The 16,797-nt window shown below is 54.4% G+C and overlaps 7 protein-coding genes across 7 annotated transcripts; 5 read left to right on the top strand and 2 right to left on the bottom strand.

The window, feature by feature from the left end:
• Nucleotides 1-1,162: 1,162 nt before the first annotated feature.
• DACRYDRAFT_106013 (uncharacterized protein) lies at nucleotides 1,163-2,762 on the top strand (the record flags this gene model as incomplete). The annotated part of the gene is made up of 2 exons (XM_040768182.1): nucleotides 1,163-1,381; nucleotides 1,428-2,762. The coding sequence occupies 2 exons, from the start codon at nucleotides 1,163-1,165 to the stop codon at nucleotides 2,760-2,762; spliced, it is 1,554 nt and encodes a 517-aa protein (XP_040630749.1).
• Nucleotides 2,763-3,064: 302 nt separating this feature from the next.
• DACRYDRAFT_49193 (cytidine deaminase) lies at nucleotides 3,065-3,510 on the bottom strand (the record flags this gene model as incomplete). The annotated part of the gene is made up of 2 exons (XM_040774888.1): nucleotides 3,065-3,307; nucleotides 3,358-3,510. Coding segments are annotated over 2 exons (396 nt in total), but the record flags the coding sequence as incomplete, so codon positions are not given.
• A 1,832-nt stretch (nucleotides 3,511-5,342) lies between these two features.
• DACRYDRAFT_21278 (GMC oxidoreductase) lies at nucleotides 5,343-8,344 on the top strand. Its single transcript, XM_040772323.1, has 2 exons — nucleotides 5,343-5,931; nucleotides 5,984-8,344. Exons 1-2 carry the CDS (start codon nucleotides 5,790-5,792, stop codon nucleotides 7,939-7,941), a joined length of 2,100 nt encoding a protein of 699 aa, XP_040630747.1. The 5' UTR covers nucleotides 5,343-5,789; the 3' UTR covers nucleotides 7,942-8,344.
• Nucleotides 8,345-9,066: 722 nt separating this feature from the next.
• On the top strand, nucleotides 9,067-11,661 carry DACRYDRAFT_21277 (alcohol oxidase). Its single transcript, XM_040772322.1, has 3 exons — nucleotides 9,067-9,295; nucleotides 9,345-10,262; nucleotides 10,309-11,661. Exons 1-3 carry the CDS (start codon nucleotides 9,160-9,162, stop codon nucleotides 11,331-11,333), a joined length of 2,079 nt encoding a protein of 692 aa, XP_040630746.1. The 5' UTR covers nucleotides 9,067-9,159; the 3' UTR covers nucleotides 11,334-11,661.
• A 118-nt stretch (nucleotides 11,662-11,779) lies between these two features.
• On the bottom strand, nucleotides 11,780-12,960 carry DACRYDRAFT_94048 (chitin deacetylase Cda1; the record flags this gene model as incomplete). Its single annotated transcript, XM_040777192.1, has 4 exons — nucleotides 12,744-12,960; nucleotides 12,464-12,687; nucleotides 12,212-12,415; nucleotides 11,780-12,161 (listed from the first exon to the last, which is right to left on the bottom strand). The coding sequence occupies exons 1-4, from the start codon at nucleotides 12,906-12,908 to the stop codon at nucleotides 11,780-11,782; spliced, it is 975 nt and encodes a 324-aa protein (XP_040630745.1). The 5' UTR covers nucleotides 12,909-12,960.
• Nucleotides 12,961-14,141: 1,181 nt separating this feature from the next.
• On the top strand, nucleotides 14,142-15,126 carry DACRYDRAFT_49626 (Aldo/keto reductase; the record flags this gene model as incomplete). Its single annotated transcript, XM_040774919.1, has 5 exons — nucleotides 14,142-14,313; nucleotides 14,359-14,471; nucleotides 14,527-14,618; nucleotides 14,663-14,861; nucleotides 14,920-15,126. The coding sequence occupies 5 exons, from the start codon at nucleotides 14,142-14,144 to the stop codon at nucleotides 15,124-15,126; spliced, it is 783 nt and encodes a 260-aa protein (XP_040630744.1).
• A 383-nt stretch (nucleotides 15,127-15,509) lies between these two features.
• On the top strand, nucleotides 15,510-16,667 carry DACRYDRAFT_115161 (Aldo/keto reductase; the record flags this gene model as incomplete). The annotated part of the gene is made up of 5 exons (XM_040769944.1): nucleotides 15,510-15,735; nucleotides 15,785-15,894; nucleotides 15,944-16,035; nucleotides 16,081-16,279; nucleotides 16,383-16,667. 5 exons carry the CDS (start codon nucleotides 15,510-15,512, stop codon nucleotides 16,587-16,589), a joined length of 834 nt encoding a protein of 277 aa, XP_040630743.1. The 3' UTR covers nucleotides 16,590-16,667.
• Between the last annotated feature and the right edge of the window lie 130 nt (nucleotides 16,668-16,797).

The raw sequence follows: 16,797 nt of genomic DNA, 5'->3' as shown, positions 1-16,797 counted from the left end.
GACAGCATGTCTAGAAGGGGGGGTGATGTCAGGGCACCAGCTCATTGCTTGGTCAAGAGACATGACTAAGCCTTTATGACATGGAAGTAGCTGGTATACCTTGGCATGTGCTGGAACCTGCTGGAAGGATTGGATGGTCAGGTGACCTGCTGTGCATGGCTGTGCATGACCTCATATGACCTCATCCTTGGTCATATGACCTGATCACCTGACTAGGCTGAGTAAGCAAGATGTTCTAGCAGGTTCCACCACAGAGGTATAAATATAAGGCCTACTCTGCCTGGGACTGTCTCTTCAGACTTGGTCTCTTAGGATCATCCACAGGTACCTATACTGTAGATAGGTCTTAGTCATCAGGTCTACTCCACTTCCTTGTTGCCTGCTTAGACTCTTGGCACTCTTAGGTGAGCAGACTTAGTCAGCCTGTGTTGCCCTAACAACTGGTCACTTTTCCCTATCTATGGAGTCCATTCCGCCTCAACCTCATCCTTAACCCCAAGGAATCATTATTGTGCTGGATTGTTACAGGCAGGGATTACTGTACTTGACTTGGGCCATTAGTGTTGACTCCCCCTCCAGTGGACTTACTCCTAACTTCTAATTGGGAGGTGTAGAGTACACTAGATCTTAAGCTTTTGGCTGGGGGATCCTGACATGCATAAGTTCTTATCACCAGAGCTGGTGTTAGGAACCTGGGGGCATTGGAGAGTGCATAAACTGGAGTAGGAGCATGGGTGGGTCTTGGGTAATGAGAATGGACATGGAGCATGTAGGCAAGAGGTTATGCCTTGGCCTGGGGATATGGGTTGTGTTAACTGAGAGTAGTGTGGTTAGAGAGTCGGAGTTGCAAATGACCAGTAACAAATATAGACTCCTTTCCCACACCTGAGCTTCACAACCATGCCTTTATGGGGAATACTAACCCGAGAGCTCAGTAATGACTGTATGGTGATAGGCCTCTGGGCAGCAGAATGTGTAAGATGACTCCCATTTTCCCGGCTTAACGGAGGCAATCCGGGTTCCCCTTGGCAGGCGCCGGCGACTCCCTTTCAGGACTTTCCGCTGTTAGTACGCCCGCGGGGAGGGTGCGCGCTATGTACATGTGTACATGTACCCTCCTCCTCCAAAAGGGCGACGTCACCCCACTTGAAGAGAGCCGACCATGACCCCGCATCCTGTTCTCTCCATCCCCGAGCTCGTGCAGGAGATATTCCAGCACCTGGAATCGGACCATACCGCGCTCGGAAGGCTCGCTAGCGTGTGCAGGGACTTCTGGCAACCGGCGTGCGAGGTACATTGGAGGAAGGTATACGGTGTCGAGAGGTTATTGAAGCTTTTGCCGGAGGAGTATCAGGTGGAACTGAGGGAGTGTTCTGGATGGGTATGTGTTTTTGTTAGGGCTGAGCAGGGGGTCTGACGCTCCGTAGGCATTCAGGATCCCCTCAGAGCAAGATACGGAGCGGGTCAGGCTATATGCTGCGTTCATTCAGGAAGTTGTCATCCACCCTGGTCGACCTCCCTATGCCCGGGGGGACGTGCTCAACCCCCGTCGAACGCTCGAGCGCCGTGGTCTGCCAATGCTCATGCTCCTCCGGCCATTTGGACCTGCATTCCCCAACCTCGTCCGGTTGCACGCGATTTCAGAAACAGATGATTCTCTCTGCACTCTCTCGCGCCTGCTTTCCCCGACGTTGAGGAGTTTGTATATCCATACAATACAGGGCGACAACTTTATGGTCGGGCACTTTTTGCGCGCGATTCCGGTGAACGCACCTAGTCTCCAGACGTTGGAGGTCGAGGCTCTCGGTGCGCTTTCGAAGGAATCAGAAGCGTCTCTCCTCCAAGCCGCGAGGCATGTTTCCAAGCTATCATTACAAGCTGTCAACCCGAGTGATGCGTTCTTCCGCAATTTGGCACAGAATAACAGACTTCGGAGTCTGGTGGTCGAGTTCACTCTGGCTCGGACGTCTCCTATAGAAGTATGGAGACCCGGGACGTTTGACTTGCTCGAGGAGTTTGAAGGCGAGGCGCTAAGTGCTCCGAGGACGTTGCGCTTGCTGAGAGCGATGGACATGCCCCAGCTTCAGAGATTAAAATTGACGATCGGGACTGTCCCTCGGGACGAAGTCGCGCAAGAGGAGGCTCACCACCAACCAGCCGAACCACGGTCTGTGCACCTCATCATGGAGAAAATCGCTTCGTTCGTCCAGCTGCGCACACTGCGTATCGTCCTTCCTAATTTGGACGATCACCGGCTCACCCTGTCCGCTGCGATATTCCTTCCCCTCGCAGCGTGCAAGAGACTGCAACTCTTCCAGCTCATAGACCGGTCAGAAGAAGAAGGATTCGACTCGGTTTTCGTCGCCTGGGACGATCAGCATCTGATGACGCTGCTTGACAGCTGGCCGGAACTGCACACGCTCCACCTGGAATGCTCCAACGCTCAGGCTCCGCGTACTCAACTGACGCCCGGTGTGCTTCTATCGATGGCAGAACGTTGCCCTCAACTGCGTTCCGTGCGCATGCCGATCGACATGACTTCCGTCGGCTCCGAAACATGCACGTATCCTCCTGCCAGCAACAACATGTACCGGTTCACCCTTGAAGCGAGCACAACGATCGCAAACGAGGTAGCCGTCACGGACCTCATACATGACTTATGGCCGCTGGTCAACGTTTCAGCTTGGAAACCTATAGCGGGACCGGTGGCGGATGACGTGACGAGATTTGCAGACCTTTATCGGCGTCTGTATTCGGTTTGATTCCTCTCAGGAGTGGAGTTGATTAGCGACGTAAACGACGGGACGGCACGACTCGATTCTGTAATGAATATAAACGACAAAACCCAAGAGAATTGTACAAAAGCATCCATGTCATGATCGGTATCAGTCCGTATTCTCTATTTGTCACGTGTAATTTGATTATCCCAAGGCAATCAATGAACTAGGCTACTTATATGCATTCATCAACCCATTTCTACAAGACTGATACATTGTGTTGCCCGCATACGTAGTGCTGTGCGCTTCAACCCCTATCAACATCAGAACGGGAGGCATCAGATCATCTATATCCTCGGCAACTTCAGCTCAGCCGGTCCAAAGCTGTGGGGAAGCAGATCCCCCAACGTTGTTTCCAAGATCTCGCCCTTTCCATCTCCGTAATTACCATAGTTTGCCGGAATGAGCAATACAGGCATCTCGAGCGCGCAAAACTCGCGCACGAACTGACGGCAAATACCACATGGAGAGACAGGCGAGGCGACATCGGACGTTACAGCGAGGGCCACAAACTCTCTGATGTTCTCGCTCTGATGCATTTGTCAACAGTGCATAGCTGAAACTAAATCACACTCCGTACAGCTGCTTTGACCATCGCTGTCCGTTCCGCGCAGATCGTACCTCCATACGAGGAATTCTCGATGTTGGCACCTTTGATGATCACTCCACCGGGAGCGAGGAGGGCTGCCCCAACTCGAAAGTTCGAGTAAGGAGAATAGGAACCGGCCTTAGCTGTATTCGGTTTACTTCAATATCGTGAGATCATTTGATGAGGGTTATTGACCTTCTATCGCTGCTGCAATCAGCTTGTTTTTATCCTCCAGAGAAAGACCAGCCATCGTGAATCTGGAAGGAAAGACGATACTTACTGGAACCGAAAGTCCCGTAGAAGAAAGCTTCCGCACGAGAGCGGATTACACAATCAAATCAAAGGCTTCCGTGTCGACCATCGTTGTTTGGATCTGCTCTGCTCGCTCTCTCGCTCTAGATCTTCTGATTAATGTTGCTCAGATATACAAGTCCCTCCATGCTGACGCACAAAGCAAAGCGGTGGACTCAAGGCGACACGCCCGGTACCTATAGATCAGCCGGTGCTTGGACAAACGACGGCGCGTGCACGAGGATTGCGGGACGTATGCTCATCGCTGCCACCGCCCTTCAGCTCGGACACCACGCGCCGTCATGACAGGCGCGTTCACTTCCTGCCCGTGACGACCATTGTATCCCTATCGTCCATCCCTGAAATTTCTTTTCCCGGGCGCTGGGTACCACACGCTTCTCTGTCATAATAGGGATATACCAAGGCTTCGTTACGCACACATGAGCGTGAAAGGCTCATTTCATTCCTATGTCACAAGAATACACACAGCACCCGCTCAGTGATGAGACAAATCCGGGGAAGAAGCAACAATCCGCTCCTTCTGTAGCTCCTCCCAATCACTCCCGCCCAGTTTTCCCGCGCGTTCCACCAACTCTACGTTTCAAGCACACAGGGAAGTAAAACGAGAGGCCCTTCCGCTTCGGGCGGGCTCGGAGGCACTCTCCTCGGCAGAGGGCTGCCGCTTTGTTCGCTGTTTTGGGATGTTATCAAGATGGTGCCAAGCGGAAATTACCTGCCTTTTTGGGAAGTATCTCCGCTGAGGGCCTAAGGGGAACCGTTTTGCTGGTAAGTTCTCCGGACCCGCACGTTGGGTCTGAGCAAGCCTGCGGGTTACGTGCTGTACACATCCTCGATACCTGTGTAAGTGCTGTTCTATCCTTCCTTCCAGCAGGAAGATGTGACATCTCTCTCTCCCTCTCCCTCTGTAGAAATAAACATCCAAGGTGGATATCATGCCAAATAAGGAAAGCTCCATCAATCAATTCAGTACCACCGGCCTTTGGTTGCACAGGCATAGGGTCCGCACTATCAGTTATTACACGTTGCTACGGGCGCGAGACCTCTTGGACGTAGTGACGCGTCTGCCTGGGTCCTGATGTTTTTGCTCGTGCTTGGGTGGATGATGGCCCGTGCGAGGGGTGATGGGATGGACCGCACGGGTCGGATCGTGCTAAGACCGGGTGAGCGCCCCAGGCTTGATGCTCCTGTATCTTCTGGAGTGTACGGCGATACGTGGACAGTATCCAAGACTCGATGACGTACTGTTAAGATCAAGATTGATATAATTTTTCTGTGTACCAAGGAATGCGATGCGCTTACCATGAAATTACGACGCGTCCGGTGTGTTCTATCACGCGCATGGAATTCTCCCCACCTCTTCACCCTCATTTTCTTTATCAAAGGGACCCTTCTTTGTTGCCTTTCGCGCCCGCTTGGCGCTCCGCCCGCATGGTTGGCGAGGCCGGCGGGCGCGCACATTTCCTGGGCAGCGCCCAATCCCGGCGGCGGAACATATCCTTTCTCCAATGGCCGGGTACCATATCTACCACCAGGGTTTGTGGTCTGGCCTGCTTCGGTAGGAGGCGGGTGGCAGGCGAGGGGAGGTATAAAACTTGAGGGGGACGACAGAGGCCCCTTTTCTCTTCTCTCTAGTTTACAGTAATCACTTTTCTCTTACCTCTGCTGATCAGCGCTTTACTCTGCCCCTCGTTGGGCGCCTGCCAAAGTAATATTCTCTATCGCCGAAGAAGTGTGCCGAGTCCGGAGTCAAATTAATTGTGTTTGCCCAGGCTTCCGCAGCTTCCCTTCAACGCGAAAGACGTTCGTCATTGGCCGATTCACTCGCGCCCTCATCAACCGCGACAAGGCCCGACATCGTCTCGAGTATTTTCTACCCAGTCAAATAACCCCCAACCAAAAGAGGGAGTAGTACTACACTGCCCTCCAACAGCCATTCATTTATCACCGCGTGGTGCCTATTCAAACCCCCACAATATCGTCATCTTCTCAGGTCTTCTCCAACATTCGCCCCCACAACTTCGCGGCGTCATCCATTAATACCTGATCTGCTTCTCTGCTGAAATAGAGTAGACAGCCCAACGCCATCCTCATCTCATTCCTCGACGACCAGAATGTACGCACGACGGCTCGCCGCTCTCCTCGGGCTCGCTGCCCTTCCCCTCCTCACTGTAGCCGATATGCGCCATGAATATCTCACAACACGGGATAGGCGTGCACTCGCTTCAGGCATCGTATACGACGGACAGATCGCAAGTGCGTCCTTTACCTTCAACCTTCTCGATCTTGCTTACCCATGTTTCCGTAGGCTCATATGATCACGTCATCATTGGCGGTGGTCTTGCAGGTCTTGTCCTCGCATCCCGTCTATCAGAGGATTCAAATACAACCGTCCTCGTCCTCGAGTCTGGCGACACAGGCGACCTCGTCCGATCACAGATCGACGTCCCCGGGGAGGCATACTACTCCTCCCTCCTCGGTACAACCTACGACTGGCAGTACATGACCGTTCCACAACCGAATGTCGGTAACCGGGCGCTCTCATGGCCCCGTGGTCGTCTCCTCGGCGGTTGCACAGCGGTCAACGGCCTGTACATGGTCCGTCCCTCAGCACTCGAGTTCAACGTCTGGGCGCAATTGCAGTCCGGTGCTGCAGGCGCTGACGACTGGGCTTGGGGTAGCATGTTCGCCGCGATGAAGAAGAGCGAGAACTTCACTGCTCCCAGCGCGGAGGTCCAGCAGGCAGGTGCCATCGAGTACAACGTGCAGTCGCACGGCTCTTCCGGCCCCCTCCACACCTCCTTCCCAGGGTTCATCGTCCCCGCCGTGGGCAACTGGACCGAGACGCTCGACTGGATCGGAGTGAACCCGTCTGCGGATCCCGATGGTGGCCAAGGCTGGGGCGCGTTCATCGCGACCAGCTCGATCAACCCGGACAACCTTACCCGCTCCTACTCCCGCTCGGCATACATCGACAATCTCCCTCCTCGCCCCAACCTGGCCATTCTCCCCAATGCGACTGTCACGAGGCTCATCCTCGCCCAGAACGGCTCCAGCGTGCGGGCGACCCAGGTCGAGTATGCAGCTTACGATGGTGCACCCAAGCTGACGGTCGGCGTGAACAAAGAGGCCATCCTTGCTGGTGGCGCAGTTGGCTCTCCCCACGTACTGATGCACTCCGGTATCGGCCCGCAGAGCATTCTCCAACCCCTTGGGATCAGCACGTACGTCAATCTGCCCGGTGTTGGTCAGAATCTCCAGGACCATCTGTCTGGCGAAGTCGTTTTCTCCACAACTGCTGAGACTGCAGCACAATTGCACGGTTCGGAAGGTGCGAACGGCACATCCGCGTTCATGTCGTTCATCAACTCTGCCATCGCCTACCCGAATATCACTGACCTGCTCGGTGATTACGCAACGACATACCAGAGCGATCTCCTGAATAACCTCACTTGGGCAGCGGCAAACCTCGTCCCATCCACTGACCCGACCATCATCGCCGGATACAAGGCGATTTACCAGTCCCAGGCGAACACCATCCTTCCTTCGCAAGTCGGCCAGGTGGAGCTGCTCTTCGGTCTCACAGGCACATCATTCGGTACCAATACCTTCTCCGTCCAGGCTGCTCTTCAGCACCCATACTCCCGTGGGCAGCTGTACATCAACAGCTCCAACCCGTTCGACCATCCCGTCATCGATCCCGGCTACCTCACCCACCCGGCCGACATCATCCTCATGCGTGAAGGGCTAAAGCTCGCACGCACGATTGGCCAGACCTACCCACTGAACGGCATCGTCACTGGCGAGCTATCCCCAGGCAACTCCACCGTATCCACTGACGCGGAGTGGGATGCCTGGATCCCCGGTGTGGTTGGAACAGAGTACCATCCCTCTTGCTCCTGCAGTATGCTCCCCCTCTCGGAGGGCGGTGTCGTCGACCCCCAGTTGAGGGTATACGGAACATCCAATGTCCGAGTCGTCGATTCTTCCGTCTTCCCCGTGGAGTTCGCCGCGCATCTCATGGCTCCAACATACGGTCTTGCAGAACAAGCAGCGACGATGATCCGCCAGTTCTGGAACGAAGGCTACGTCCCAACGAACGGGACGACGACTGCGAGCGCAGGGTTCCCGAGCCAGACAGGCTCAGGCTCATCCAACTCGAGTGGGACCGGTGGTGCTAAGAGTGCAGCGCTCCCCACGGTCGAAGGCAAGAGCGCAGGCCTCCTGGCGGGCGTTGTAGCCCTGGCAGTGTTACTGGCTTTGTAATGCCCGCAACTGCTTCCTTTTTTGTTCCTGTGTTTCTATTCTTGTTCTTATTTGGAAAAACTGAATGGCGGATACCGTCGGGACGATTTTGGACGGACCATTTCATTTCATTCCACTTCTGTTCTCGGTTCTTATTTCATCTGCATGACAGCCACAACGCTCGAAGCGCTCACCGCTCCCTTACAACTGCTACTAACCAAACTAACCAAAAGGACTCGATTTTTTCTTCTTTCGCACCTCGTTCCTCGTCTGTCATCATCTGTTTTTGTTGTCATCGTGCTCCGCACTCGGTCGTTCTTTTACTCACTCGATCTTTGGACTCGTGTACGTACGAGAAAAACTTAAATGTTCAGACGACTCGTGTTGGTGTACGATACAATGCAAGACAGTCGGGAAGTCAAACTGTCAATCGTGCCAAGTGTGCCAATCTGAGATTTTGAGATTTTCAGTCGTCAGACCAGGGATGAGGGTAATTTTTACAATGCCAAGTAGGGGATTCTGCAATGTTCATTGTTGAGCTGGCACTTGAAGATGTGCAATCTGATGCATCGCCAAGGTAGCATGCCGCGGGGTTGAACACTGAGCCACCGCCCACGCTTTTGTCGCAGTGCTAACGACGCTATTTTCAGCAGAATAAATAGCGTCCCGCCTCCCATCCCGCCTTCCACAACGTAACCCCGCTAGGCAGCGCCCTCTAATCCACAGGGAGAGTTGTCGGCGGAAAGGAGGGGTCCCTTACCAAGGCCAATAGAGAAACGCGTCATATCAGCGAACGCTTCCGTGGTCTGGTTCTGAATACAAGGCGCATATCTGAGCGGAGGTTATATGTGGGCATATGGTGTTGGTGGAAGTATGTTCGGAACATATGAAGCATTATTGTTGTTAGAGAATATAATCAGCGGAAGAGGGTGGAAAGGGGGAGAAAGGGGGGGATGAATGAATGGTGATGGTAACTGCCGAACTATTCTTAGTCGTTGTTCCTTGCTGACCTTTTTAGCACAGCCTTTCCGCCCTCGTTTTGCACTCCCGGGAGTATCGGGCCTTTCCGCTTGGTGCGCCCTCTCCGCCCACCACAATGGTGCTCTTATACGCCCAAGTGTACCATACACCCACCTCATTGCACCCATCACCCCGTCACTCGTTCTTCTTCTCCTCCTTCTCCCTCTCCCTCCCCTCCCTCCTCCCACCATCATCTACCATAGCATATACCCACTAAACATGCGCCGCTCATGCAGGCTGGCCGCGTTTCTTGGCCTTGCTGCCCTTGCCGCTGCAGATCTGAGGCATCAACCACTCTCAACACATCATAAACGTGTAGCAAGCAGTGGGATCATATACGACGGTCAGATCGCTAGTGTGTACTTTTCTCTTTTTCCTGTCAATGAATACTCACGTTCCCGCAGGCTCATACGATTACGTCATCGTTGGCGGCGGTCTTGCTGGCCTCGTCCTTGCATCTCGCCTCTCAGAGGACGCAAATGCCACTGTGCTCGTACTTGAATCTGGCGACACAGGAGACGCAGTCCGGTCCTCTATCGACACACCAGGTGATGCCTACTACTCCTCCCTTCTCGGCACCTCCTATGACTGGCAATTCGAAACCGTCCCCCAAGAGATGCTGGACAACCATGCTGTCTCCTGGCCTCGTGGTCGTCTGCTCGGCGGATCAACAGCCGTCAACGGGATGTACCTCGTTCGTCCTTCCCAGCTCGAATTCGATACCTGGGCACAGCTTCAAGGCGGTGCCGCCGGCGCGAATGACTGGTCGTGGTCTGGAATGTTCCCTATGATGAAGAAGAGCGAGAATTTCACCGCTCCCAGTGCGGCTATCTCCGATGCGGGAGCAATACAGTACGATATCAACTCGCATGGTACTGCTGGCCCCGTGCACTACTCCTTCCCGGGGTACATCGTCCCGGCCGTAGGCAACTGGACCGAGACGCTCGACTGGATCGGAATTGTGCCGAACCCAGACCCGGATGGTGGCCAGGGCTGGGGTGCGTTCATCGCGACAAGCTCGATTAACCCAGATAACCTCACTCGGTCTTACTCTCGATCGACGTACATCGACCCCCTCCCGCCTCGCCCGAATCTCGCCATCCTTCCCAATGCCACCGTCACCAGGCTCATCCTTGCCCAAAGTGGACAGGTGGTCAACGCGACTGCCGTCGAATTCCAGGCTTATGATGGTGCACCTGTCCAGACCGTCGGCGTAAATAGGGAGGCCCTCCTTTGTGGAGGCGCGATTGGCAGCCCGACCGTGCTCATGCGCTCTGGTATCGGCCCCACGAACATCCTCCAGCCTCTGGGTATCTCGACTTGTACGTACATCCCAACAGTGCATATATGCGTGCTAACACAACACAGATGTCAACCTCCCCGGTGTTGGCCAGCATCTCCAGGACCATCTTTCTGGTGAAGTCGTCTTCTCTACCACTGCAGAGACGGCTGCATCAATCCACTCTTCCGGATCTGACCCTTCATCTGCCTTCCTTTCCTTTATCAACTCGGCTATCGCTTACCCCAATATCACCGACCTACTGGGCGACTACGCCCCCACCTTCCAGAGCGACATCCTGAACAACCTTACCTCGTCAGCATCTAGCCTTGTCCCGTCCACCGACCCGACCGTCATCGCTGGCTACAAAGCGACGTACAATGCTCTCGCGAACACGATCCTGCCCTCTCAAGTTGGGCAGATCGAGTTGCTCTTCTCGCTCACAGGCACGTCCTTCGGCGCTAACTCGATCGCCATCCAAGCCGCCGGTCAGCACCCCTTCTCCCGCGGTCAGCTATACATCAACAGCACGTCGGCATTCGACAAGCCCATTATCGACCCTGGCTACCTTACCCACCCCGCAGATATCATCGTCCTCCGTGAAGGGCTCAAGCTTGCTCGTACCCTCGGCCAGACGTTCCCCTTGAACGCCGTCATCACCGGAGAGCTCTCTCCGGGCAGCACAGTAAGCACAGACGACGAATGGGACAACTGGCTCGTCGGCGTCGTCGGTACCGAGTACCACCCAGCCTCATCATGCTCCATGCTCCCGCTCGACCAGGGAGGTGTCGTCGACCCCTCACTGCACGTCTACGGCACAGGCAACGTCCGTGTTGTGGACGCCTCTGTCTTCCCTATCGAGTTCTCAGCGCATCTTATGGTTCCGACGTACGGGTTGGCAGAACAGGCCGCGCAGATGATCCGACAGCTCTGGAACGAGGGTGTCACACCTAGCCAAGCCACCGCTACTGCCACTGGCTCCCTAGGGCCTAGCTCGAGCGGGACCACCGGTGCAACCCCCACAGCAGGAGCGAAGAGCGCTGTTCTAGGGTTGAGCCCTGCTTCTTTCCTTGCCGTAGGTGTGGCAGCTGCATTGGGAGCGTTAGTGCTGTAGGTTTTGGAGGCTGGACTCCCGGCATAGAGCCGCTCGGGTTTGTTGCATCCTTTTTTTTTCTCTATCTCGGCGTGCTTGCGATCGCGAGTACTGAACTGTTCCCTGAACTATTGGGCAAACGTGTTACCACACCCCACACCCTACATCCAATCGTACCACCGTATCGTCTATCCTAGTCTGCCTTATACAAGGACTCTGTTTTTTACTTACTGTCTGATGTGGAACAAACCCTGGTCGTTTTCATTTTATACTATTTCTCCAACGTGTGAATGTTGTAGGGGATATTGATACCCTTAAGATGGTTCTGAGATGATATTCATCGTGAATTCCCCCCTATCAGATGTTTGTACTACGTTACAAGCAGGACGCAAGCATTTCCGGCCAGAGTGTCTCGCACGGATGATCATAAGTGACATTGCAGGCGTCTTTGGATCTCCCTCACATTCCTACTGCTTCTTATAAGGATGCACCTTCCTCCAGTGCTGGGCAATCTCCTTCCTCGTAGCGATCCACACATCTGGCTTGCCCATCAGATACTGCATAAACTCCCTCAGCCCCTTAGTCCTCCCCGCCCGACCCGAGATCCGCCCATGCAAGCCAATACTCATCATGACCGGTCTTCCGCACTTGCCTTCCTCGTACATGAGGTCAAAGCTGTCCCGGGCATAGGTGAAGAAATCGGTGGATGTGACAAACCCGGGCGTCATGTGGTACTTGGCGTCGTTCATGTCGATCGTGTAGGGGAGGATGAGCAGGCCTTGTTCGGTCGCAGGGGAGGGTGGGACGCCGAAGCCTGCAGGATCGATGTAGTACGGCAGCTCGTCGTTGCTACCCGCGTTAAGCAGTCTCCTGCAGGAGGAGAGGAAAAAGGGACGCACTAGTCATCCGAGTCGTAGAGCTCTGACAAAAGCCCACGCTCCTCGTACACTTTCCAGCAGAGTCGGCGTGTGGCCTCGCTGTGACGACCAGTGTACCACCCTACGGGGGGGGACTTGCTAGGCGAGTTCTGCTGGATGACATCGATGAGGGTGTTGATCTGTTTCTCTTCCTCCGCTTCGGACATGCCGTTGTAGTCTATCCATCTGTGTGCTTCTTAGCTGCGGTGACTTGAGCACGGGGGAGGGATATACCGATGAGCGTGACTAGCGACCTCGCACCCGATGTTCTCCATGGCCGCTACCACTTGCGGGTTGAGCTCCACAGCCCGCCCCACAGCCCAGGACGTGAACCGCATGCCATGGTCTTCGAACGCCCTGAGGACGCGCCAGAAGCCGGCACGCGAGCCGTACTCAAAGTTGCTCTCTACACCGCGATTGCGGGCTGGCTTAGCTTGCAGGCGCGGGTGCACGCCGGACTAGATGTAAAATAAGGGTTAGATTGGGGATAAGACAGGACCGGGGGGGCACGTACCTCTGTCAGATAGGTCTCGCAGAACTCGTCCCCGTTCGTGACCGAGTACTCTCCACCCTCCTCGTAGTTCACCACGAAGGAGACAGCGATCTTCGCCCCGTTGGGCCACTTTGGGTCCGGTGGGTTCGGTCCATAGCCAACGAGGTCGCGTTCGGGGTAGGGCATCAGGATGGTGGGGGACTCCGCAGTAGAAGGAATGAGGGTTGGAAGGGGTAGATAACCCCCACCCGTAGCCCCTATCGAAGCAGCTCATCTCCCGGCCTTCCCTCCAACGCTCGCTCCGTTTCGTCCATTTATCCGCTCAAACACGGTTCAGTAGCGACAGAGCGGGTTAGAGAGCCGCCTTGGTTCGCGGCCTTCGCCGTTTGATAGCAAGGAAGGACATCGGATTTGGTGAGGGATTAGGGTCTGTTTGTGCTGTCTCACTAGATCCTCGGGGTCGTTGAGGAAGCCGGATAGATGAAATCCGGGATGGAGACATCATGATGGAGTCTACGGTGTTCGAGGTGTGATTTATATGGTGATTCTGACTGCCAGAATAAGGAGAAGGGACGCTGTTGGACAGAGGGAATGTCGAACGTGCTTGCCTGCCTCGTGTCAGTGCCTCCAGCTGACAACCTCCAGAACACCCGCAATGATACTTACTAGAGCTCATCGTCCACCTGCCGTTCCGTCATTTCCATGGAATATTGATGATTGTTCGGATTCCCAGCAGCTTGATGTTGAAGAAGAGTGTCGTCCTCATCATCCGCGGGGTTGAAGAGCCCGTCGGACATAATGCATGCTTGGCCAAACCCTGTCTCTTCTTACTAAGTCCAGTGAATGTGTAATTTCATATTCCTCTGCTTATGGAATCTCATACCTCACATAATGCCAAGCACTCAAAGGGAGTCATTGCACAGACAACTTTATGTCGATAAACGGTAGGAACGCATCCTGCAGTCTAAAACGCCGACTGTCTCTCTTAGCAACAGACGATACCTGGCTCGGGTGAGAGATTACCAGCCCGGGATAGAAAATTCCCCGCTCTTTGAATATATTTCCTACTATTCTCCACGACTTTCTCAACCACACCTCCATCGCCGGTGTAGCATGCTGTTCACCACCCGAATTGTCCGCCAGCTCTCCGAACTTCATCCCATTGGCTCAGGGTCTCACACCCTCGGAATCCACCTGCAATCATCGGTCGCCCCTTTGCATTCCATTACCCGCCCTCGTCTTCACCGTCTCCAGCAACATAGGATGGAGTACATAAGAGCCTCACTTGCCTCGCTGTCTGCTACCCGGTCATCTTCTACCGTTTCAGACTACGGCAGCACCTCGACCTCCACGAGCATGACGACCGCCTCTCCAAAACTGACCATTGCCTCCACCGTCAAGCTCTCGTCGGGGTACCTCATGCCCCGCCTGGGCTTAGGAGTATACATGAACGACGACGTGGGACCGGCGTGCCAGGCAGCATTCACAGCGGGGTATAGGCATGTCGACTCGGCACTGTTTTATAGGAACGAGGAGGGTGTGGGGGAGGCAGTGAGGGAAAGCCTTATCCCCAGGGACCAGCTGTTTATCAGTATGTCTGTTTCATCACGGTGCGAGCGGGACTGATGGAATACAGCGAGCAAGGTGTATAGTGGAAGGCACGGGTATGACGAGGCGAACGAGGCGCTGGAAGAGTCCCTTACTAACTTTGGGTTCAACTACCTCGATTTGTACCTTATCCACGATCCGGTGCGGACATATGCCCCTTTCGGTGTAAAAAACGCTGAACTGGATATTTGAACAGCTTTCTGGGAAGGAGAAGCGTTTAGAGACTTGGCGTGCGCTGGTGGAGAAGCAAAAGGAGGGCAAGTTCCGTACCATCGGCGTGTCCAATTAGTACGTCTTTCTCCTACCTTCCATCCAACGCTAACGGTGTTCAGCGGGGTGAAGCACCTCGAGGAAATCAAAGCTGCTGGACTGCCTACTCCTGCCGTCAACCAGCTCGAACTCCACCCTTGGTGTCAACAACGCCCAATCACGGAGTATTGTGCTGCTCAGGGGATTGTCGTCCAGGCGTACACCCCCTTGACTCGGGGGAAGTACTTCGATGACCCCGTCCTGACAAAGATCTGTAATACCGTACGTGTCCCTATCGTTGTGTTATGGTTGAGACATCCTGGGCTAATAGCCAATGCAGCATAACAAGAGCCCTGCACAAGTGCTCATCCGCTGGTCGCTGCAACACGATTTTGTCCCTCTTCCGAAATCTGTTGACCCGGAACGCGTCCGCGCCAACTCAGAAGTGTACGACTTCAACCTGAGCGAGGAGGAGATGAACGCACTGGACGGGTGTGATAAAGGTGATGCAGGCGCTGTTACGTGGAATCCGGTCAATGCGCCTTGAGGGGTTGTGTAGGGTGTACGATTGCGATTTCGGCGGATGCTTGATTTCTTGTTCTGGATGCATTGAATGTAGCCTATCAGCGTGATTTCATATGGATGAATGAATGGTGTCGGCTCCCTTGATGCTCTGATGTGATTTCCTACAATGTTCGCCAGTACATGGGAGTCACGTGTTATGCCATCCCACGGACGCGTCGTACATGAAACACAGATCGAGTCTATTTTCGGCAGTATCCTACTCATGCATCGTCTTCCTCCATGCTCAAGTGACTCATGATGCGTCTATCGGTGAATGCATCTCCGACCTTCTTCTTTCACCCGGACAGTATATAGGCGGCTTCCTCCCCGCCCAAGCCTACCCCTGCCTCACTTCCCCGCCTACATATGTCCAGTCTACTCACCATCAGCTCGAGCATCAAGCTCTCCTCTGGCTACCTCATACCCCGCCTCGGATTAGGGGTGTATAAGAATGACGACCCTACGCTTGCGTGCGAGGCCGCTCTCGCAGCTGGTTACAGGCATGTAGACTCCGCGCTGGGATATAAGAACGAGAAGGCTGTTGGGGAGGCGGTGAGGAGGAGCGGGATCCCTCGGGAGGAAGTGTTCGTTAGTATGTCGTTTTTGCTCCTTTGAGAAAGGGAGGGCTAATGGGGTCGTAGCGAGCAAGGTGCATAGCTTACGACATGAGTATGAGGAGGCTAAGGCCGCGGTCGAGGAGTCTCTCTCTAACTTCGGCCTTCCGTATCTCGACCATCTCATTCACGATCCTGTACGTTGGTGCCTTCTCGTGCAGCGCTCTGGCTGACAGGCAACGGAAGAAATCAGGCAAGGAGAAACGCCTGGAGACGTGGCACGCTCTGGTGGAAAAGCAAAAGGAGGGCAAGCTGCGCAGTATCGGAGTGTCGAATTTGTTGGTTCACTCCTTTTTAGTTGTCCCCGCGCTAACTCTGCTCAGCGGTGTGAACCACCTAGAGGAGATCAAGGATGCTGGCCTGCCGACTCCGGCTGTGAACCAGCTTGAGCTCCATCCTTGGTGTCAGCAGCGGGATATTACGGAATACTGCGCTGCGAATGGGATTGTTGTTGAGGCGTATACACCTATTACACGAGGGAAATACTTTGATAATCCAACTGCGACGAGGATTTCCCAAGCTGTAAGCACCTCCGATCCCTTATTTCCCGGTGCACTCTCTTTCCAAGTCACTTTTCCATCTTGAAGTCTTGAATCGTGAGCGGCATGACTGACGCACATCGTAGCACAACAAGACCCCCGCACAAGTGTTCCTCCGATGGTCCCTTCAGCGAGGGTTCGTCCCCCTCCCAAAATCTTCCCAGCCAGATCGCGTCCGGGCCAAGGCGCAGTTGTACGACTTTGACCTGACCGAGGAGGAGATGAATACGCTGGATGATTGTGATATGGGTGAGGCGGGTGCGGTTACGTGGAACCCGGTTAATGTGCCTTAGAAACGAGTATGGTTGCGTACGTAGACTATGTACACATTTCATGTAAACTCGCGCTTTGCCGAACGGAATGTCAATGACGTAAAATCACGTGAATTTATCACGTGGTCCTATTCTGGCACCTTCGTGGACTTTCACGCGCTCGTGCAAGACAATTCCCGAGTTGCATTTAAAGCTTGCTTTGTTGGTGTTCGCGCCACTTTGCCCCCCC

Source organism: Dacryopinax primogenitus, assembly GCF_000292625.1.
Source record: "Dacryopinax primogenitus strain DJM-731 SS1 chromosome Unknown DACRYscaffold_5, whole genome shotgun sequence".
Taxonomy (NCBI): Eukaryota; Fungi; Basidiomycota; class Dacrymycetes; order Dacrymycetales; family Dacrymycetaceae; genus Dacryopinax; species Dacryopinax primogenitus.
The sequence above is the reverse complement of the archived record's forward strand: the minus strand, read 5'-3'. Positions and strand labels throughout refer to the sequence as shown.

Coding starts and splice junctions, on each gene's coding strand:
- DACRYDRAFT_21278 (XM_040772323.1), top strand. CDS start 5,790: ATGTACGCACGACGGCTCGCCGCTCTCCTCGGGCTCGCTGCCCTTCCC. Junction 5,932..5,983: donor ATACGACGGACAGATCGCAA/GTGCGTCCTTTA, acceptor ATGTTTCCGTAG/GCTCATATGATCACGTCATC.
- DACRYDRAFT_21277 (XM_040772322.1), top strand. CDS start 9,160: ATGCGCCGCTCATGCAGGCTGGCCGCGTTTCTTGGCCTTGCTGCCCTT. Junction 9,296..9,344: donor ATACGACGGTCAGATCGCTA/GTGTGTACTTTT, acceptor ACGTTCCCGCAG/GCTCATACGATTACGTCATC. Junction 10,263..10,308: donor GCCTCTGGGTATCTCGACTT/GTACGTACATCC, acceptor AACACAACACAG/ATGTCAACCTCCCCGGTGTT.